The 6,417-nt window shown below is 52.3% G+C and overlaps 1 protein-coding gene across 2 annotated transcripts in view; it reads left to right on the top strand.

Moving 5' to 3' along the window:
- Window positions 1-208: 208 nt before the first annotated feature.
- Window positions 209-6,417, top strand: part of KCTD5 (potassium channel tetramerization domain containing 5) — a 33,125-nt gene continuing 26,916 nt past the window's right edge. For both annotated transcript variants that reach the window (XM_070411596.1, XM_070411595.1), the window contains exon 1: window positions 209-480. In XM_070411596.1, coding sequence (XP_070267697.1) covers window positions 229-480 — 252 coding nt within the window. In that variant the 5' untranslated portion in view covers window positions 209-228. The remainder of the gene's footprint in view (window positions 481-6,417) is intronic.

Raw genomic sequence — 6,417 nt, 5'->3', positions numbered from 1 at the left:
GCCTTCACCTCTGCACTTGTACGCGAGCACCACGGACCACGCCACAACCTTCTCTGGCCAGAAGGGGGCACGATCCTCGGCTTTTCCGGTCCGGATTTTCGTTTCCCTCATGACGCCCGGGCGGGCGCTTTAACAGGGCGGACCCGTGGGCGGGACAGAGTGCGGAGGAAGGTATTAAAGAACGGACGCTTCCGGTGAAGGGGAGCTGTGGCTGGGCTTGCTGGGATCATGGCGGAGAATCACTGCGAGCTTCTACAGCCGGCTCCGGGCGGCTTCGGGGCGGGGTTGGGGGGCGGCTTGTGCCGCCGCTGCAGCGTGGGGCTCGGCGCCCTGGCCCAGCGCCCCGGAAGCGTGTCCAAGTGGGTCCGGCTCAACGTCGGCGGCACGTACTTTCTCACCACCCGGCAGACGCTGTGCCGGGATCCGAAATCTTTCCTGTACCGTTTGTGCCAGGCCGACCCCGACCTGGACTCGGACAAGGTGAGGGCCGCGCAGGCCGGCCAGAAGGGGCCAGGTCGCCCTGGCCTGCGGCCCGCCGCTCAACCCCTACCCCACGCAGAGGAGGCCCGTCCCGGGCTCCGAGCTCCGCACTCCCCTTGTCACTAGCTCGATCCGACTCCCCAGACTCCCTGCTCTCGGCCGGGAAGAGAGGGGATGGCGCCCTAGCACCTACTCTCGAGGATCCCCAGCCACTCCACCTTGCGCCTGTCTCTCTATCCCTCACTGATCTTCGGTGCCAGAGGTTCCCCACATCCCGGACTTGTAGTGGATCTACTTTCTTTTCCTCCCTGGACTCCGTGGCCTCTGGTGTGTCAGCACCGTCTCTTCTCCGTCCCAGTGCACTTCCTGGGTTTGGAATCGGAGAACCCTGGCGTCCTTCGCTTTTCACATTCCAGACGTTTGACTTGATGCTGGCAAGGGGCAGTTGAAACGGTCGCTCGTCTTCCCTTCCCAGTGACTTGCGTTTAGAGAATTGGTGCTTCATTGTGTCCAGCCACAACACGCACCCCATTTAGCATTCTAAGAAGGTGATGTCCATAGAGTGCTATTTCAGAGGGACTGTTGTTCATCTGAAGGGGTGGGTTAGGGATTCATGGAAGGGCCAGGTAGGAAGTCTTTCTCAGACAGAGTGCCTTCTAACTATCCTAGTTCTCCCAGTGCCCTAGCAAAAGGATAGGAGTTTCTAGGCTGGTTTGCAGCTTGTCTTTTGTATAATATAATGTTCACACTGTTGTTCCAGATAGGAATAGAAAGTAAGTTATCTTGTTGATGACCTTTACAAGGCTGTGGCTAAGGCAGAGTATCTCGGAACTGTGCAAGCTGCATAGGATTGAAACTCAGAAAAGGCTGTTGGAAAAAAGTTATTACCTATCTGTATCCTCGGGAATTCACAAGCCTTCCTCTTACTTTCCTGGGTCTTTCGGTTGGGCCTATGCAATAGCACTTGGCTTCATTCCTTGCCAGCCCAGCACTTGCCAGGCATAAGGCTTCCCAAAAACCTTCACATCCTTCAAGTTTGAGAGGCATGCCAGAGACCATCCTCAGGGTGGCATGACCTATGATCAGGAAACCAGAACTCTTGAGTTACTGCAGAACCAGCACTCATGGATAAAATCAGAGTTTGAGATGCCAGCCCTCTGGTCCTCTCCCTCCCCACCCTCCTCCCCACCCCCACTCCTCAGATACTTCCTTTGCTCATTTGAGCAAGTTCTCAGAGAGAACTGACCTCCCAGAAAATGATAGTCATCTGCAGGATAGAAATAGGTTTTCGTGAGCTATGATTTTCCTTTTATAGTGTGGGTGTATGTTTTACTGTTTTGTTTTTATTTTTAAACAGTGGGTCTTAGTGGTCATTCAGCATCTCTACTCGAGCGTTCCTGTTTCGTATATCGAGTCAGATTTTAAATTGCTCTTGTCCTTCGAGTTGTTTTGAGGCAATGGCTCTCTATTCAACACTGAAACAACTGATTCTGAGCCAGTTAACTATAGCTTGCACAGTTAAGTCCATTTGTCCCTTTATTTGACTGTTTCAAGACTACTTTAAAAATTCATGCTTTACTGTAATAGTTCTCTGAGGGAGGGTAATTTATCAGAATATATCTATGTTGTTGCTTTTCCAATTATCATCCACTTAGCCATATTTGTTTTCTAAAATGTAAAACAAATTTATAACATGAAGGTAATGTAGCAGTTACAGTTTCTGTCTCATAAAATAGTTGATAGTAAATAAGGGTTAATTTTAGTCACAGATAATGTGAATTTGTCAGAAAGAGTAATGCTAATTCACATTAGTCATAATAATGGGATTTTTTATTTCGAGTGAGGAAATGTGTAAGATCCTTGGTCTCTTAGTTTCTTTCTCCTTGGTTTTGATGAAAGAATGTCCCAGAGCCCTGGCCAGGCGTGGTTCAGTTGGTTGGAGTGTCGCCCTGTACACTGAAAGGTCTCGGGTTTGATTCCTGGTCAGGGCACATACCAGTTGGGCTTGGTACAGGAGTCAACTGATAGATGTTTCTCTCCCTCCCTCTCCCTTCCTCTCTCTAAAATAAGTAAAACTTATCCTCTGGTGAGGATTAACAAAAATTACCCCCCCCTCAAAAAAAGAAAAGAATATCCCAAAGAGTCACTAAACCCTGAGAGAGGAATCTGAGGATTCGGGAGGAGGAGAGGGGATGTTTGGAGGAGTGGGACACTAGTAATTACAAAATGGAAGAGAAACAGGATGTTGATTCACAGGTAAAAAGCTCAAGCCCTACCCTCCTAGTTAAGATTAATGAAAGCATAGCTGGCAGATAATCCTAGGGCTGAAGCTCAGCGTGGGCCTGGTGGAGGATTCCCTGTTGGGCACTGCACTAGTGTTTATTGAGCACCTGGGCTTCAGAAGGTGGTGCTAGGATGGGGGTTGGGTGGGGAGATGTAGGGAGGAGTTCCAAGGGTTGGAGTTCACTGGGAGAATGCCTGTGGCCTGCTGTTCAGGAAGAATGTCTGCTGGGAGCTCAGTCAGTGAAGCCATGTGGGAGAGTTGGAGCTACAGGACGTTTTCAGAGAGCTTTTTTTAGGAGTGGGCGGGAGCTGGGCTACGACTGGTCCCCCTTCCCCTAAGTCAGTGGTCAGCAAACTGCGGCTCGTGAGCCACATGCGGCTCGTTGGCCCCTTGAGTGTGGCTCTTCCACAAAATACCGACTTCTGCGCATGGGCCACAAAGTTTCAATCGCACTGTACGTGCGTGCCCGCACATGGTATTTTGTGGAAGAGCCACACTCAAGGGGGCAACGAGCCGCATGTGGCTCGCGAGCTGCAGTTTGCCGACCACCGCCCTAAGACTTCACATTCCCTCTGAGGACTGAGCCGGAATGGGACCCCGTGCCCACCATCCCCTACCTTCTTGTCTCAAGTTCTGACTCTGGGCCCATTGCCACCATGGGCTCTCTTTATGGACAGTGTAAGTGTGAATTCTCTTTTCCTCCTGGGGCTTCCTCCATGGGGCTGAGTCTGTCCTGGGTCATTGTTCTCTTCTGGGTTCCCTTAGGGGCTGGCCAGGTGTAATACTCCTTCCCGGAAGCAGAAGTGCTTTGTAAATACTTGCTGTGTGATTCACTTTGGCTGAGTCTCTTTGTATTCCAGATACCTGGCCCATAGGTATTAATGAACAGGTTAGACCTTGTTTAGAGCTGAATCAGCCGTTTCAGTGTGGAGATACTCTAGGAGTTTAAGGGGAGCAGGAAATACGACTCCTTGTTGATGGGTAAACCACTCAGATGAAGTAAGATTTGAGGGGATTTGGTCTCTGCAGCTGAGCCCGTCCGGGAGAAAGCTGTGGGTTGCTCATTGGCTTTGGTCCTCTGACAGGGCCGTTGTCCTGGCTTTGGGGCTGCAGATTCTGTGGCGGCAGATGGGTCTTTGAGGGGAGGGGCCGTCATGGTTCTTCTGATGACTTGCCCTTTTCAGTTCTTTGCTTGGGCTCATTCCAGGTGTACTTGGTGTTGGCAAGAGTCAGGATTGGAAAGATAGGGAAAGGAATTTTATAGACGGGGCTAAGTGATGGGGCTGTGGGTGGAAATATGATATTTTAAGCCACTTGGCAAGAGAAGTGGGGGTTATTCTGAGTGGAAATGGTAGATTATGTTTAGTGTAACTAGATCAGAGGTGAAGGGCTAACTGGCCGAATTCTTACACGTGCCTCCTGTCCTGATGAGAGCTGTGCGCCAGCCTGTCTGAGGCCACGCGTGGGTGTCCTGAGACACTGGTGCGTGTCAGTTCACACTTTGCTGGAGGATGGGGCTCTGGGTCTGTGCTTAGCCCTGACCACGCCTCGAGGTTGGCTCAGGACTAGAGGGGATGGGCCCCTGTGTCCTGGGAGCAGTCCTCCTCCTCCCCCAGTACAGCAGGTGCTTGCTCCCAGAGGAGTGGTCACCTCTTCACAAGGTGCCTAACCAGAAGGCTCCTCTGACCTGAGCCAGCCCTAGAGTCAGTGCTGGAAAGTCCTAAAAAGGAGGAGAAGAGCTTGCTTCAGGACACCGGCCCCCAGGCCATCAGCTGTCCTACCCTCAGTCATCTGAGGGTGGTGGGAGGAAGTGGTGTCAGCCGCACAGCAGTTCCTCTTTCTGCCCCGAGAACACGTATCCTTCAGTTCCTCTCCTCCAGCAGCAGTGACTGCTGTTAGTTTAACCAGTGGTCAGAATACTGATTTTGCCAATAGACTTGTAGGGGAACAGAGATGCCAGCTGTGGCCAGGTTGTCAGTGGCTGCTTTCACCTGTGAGCGGTGCGCCCGGCTCCTTTCCGAGGACTCTCCAGGTCAGCAGTCACTGGGCCAGCAGTCTTCCAAGTCCTCTAAAGGAGCTGGTTGCTTGGCACCAGGGAGGGGGTCTGTGTGGCCTGGGTGCCAGCAGGCCTCTGAGCACCAGTGCTCTCACCGGGTCTTAATTGCCATCTGTCCCCACACTACAGAGCACCCAGAACATTCCAGTCTAGAATTGGTGGGATGTGGGCATTGGGTGGGATGGAGCAACCCGGCTGGTACTCTGGCCCTGACCGACTTCGCCCACAACTTAATTGACTGTGTGGCTTGGGGCAGGTTAATGTGCCTCTGTCATGGCGGCCTTGTGAGCATTAAGGAAGATGATGACTAGAACACCTGCCCTGCCCAGTGCTTGGAGCTGGGTTACTGCAGTCCGTAGAGTCGGCTCTTAATAGTCTTTATCTTACTTCTGTACTTTTAGAAAGAATGTTCCAAAAATGCTCTCGTCTCCCCCTCATGATGTCTTTTTGTTAATGTCCCTTACACAGCCTCACTGGCTTACCCAAACCTCGTGGTGCCAGCTCCCACCTCAGCCACACACACCCAGTCTCCCCTGCTTCCTGGCTCCTCTTCATGCTATCCACTCAGAGCCCCTGGCTGGTTTTAGCACAGGTCCTGGAAGGCCAGTTCCTGCTGCGGGCACAGGAGTCTATGCCTGGGGGAGGGGCACAGGTTCCTGGGCAGTCGCTGAGGTTTCTTGCAGGAAACTGGAGAACACGGCTCCAGAGTCCACCTGCCCTGGTGGTGTGTGTTGGAAGAGGCTCAAGGCATCCGGGCGGCATCTAAGTGGGGGTGCACCCACTGTCTCTCCCATGTTGTGTTCTGGTGGGCTCTGGTTTCCTCAGCATTGGGCCTCCGGGATCTTGGCCTGCTTTTGCAAGTGAGTTCAGGTGTGCGGGGATGGTTCTGGAAGGATGAGCTGGGCCAGCCACTCATTGCCGATAGATAGGCTGAGGCATCTCAAAGCAGATATGGGGCGCTGAGTCCCAGGCAGTTCTAGTTATTTATTTTAAAAAATTTTTTTATTGTGAGAAGTACCAAAAGCCACTTAAAAGCCCAAAAGCATAAGGATTAAATAGAACACATAATTTTTATACAGTTTTCTATACAAAAGTTTAGGAGGGGGTTAGGGAGCAGAGGAGCCACAGGCCTGCCCTTCAGCCCCAGAGCGAAGGGTGGACTCTGCACTGGATCCGCCGGCAGGGCCGAGTGCAGGGAGAGAGCAGAGGCCACCTGGGAGCCAGCAGGGTGGTGGCCGTGGAGACAGCTGGTGGTGAGGGCTCAGGTGCCTTGAGAGAGCAGTGGGCCAGGTATGAACCCCTGGCTGGTGTCCTGTCTGCAGTGTCCTGCCTCCTACCTCAGAGTGGCTGGTGCTCAGGGGGACTGGAGACTCTGGCCCTGAGGAGGCCCATTCCCAGGCTGGCAGAGCCCCCACAGAGTGTTTGCAGCCAGGGCCCCTGGGTTCTTACAACTGGTGCCTCAGCCCCAGGGGGGTCATGATTCCCACCTGTTTCCGTCTCTAGTTGATTTTTTAAAATATTTTTTTTATTGATTTCAGAGAGGAAGGAAGAGGGAGAGATAGAAACATCAATGATGAGAGAGAATCATTGATTGGCT

Source organism: Myotis yumanensis, unplaced genomic scaffold, assembly GCF_028538775.1.
Source record: "Myotis yumanensis isolate MYYU_CA2020_CCGP unplaced genomic scaffold, mMyoYum1.0.hap1 SCAF_4, whole genome shotgun sequence".
Taxonomy (NCBI): Eukaryota; Metazoa; Chordata; class Mammalia; order Chiroptera; family Vespertilionidae; genus Myotis; species Myotis yumanensis.
The sequence above is the reverse complement of the archived record's forward strand: the minus strand, read 5'-3'. Positions and strand labels throughout refer to the sequence as shown.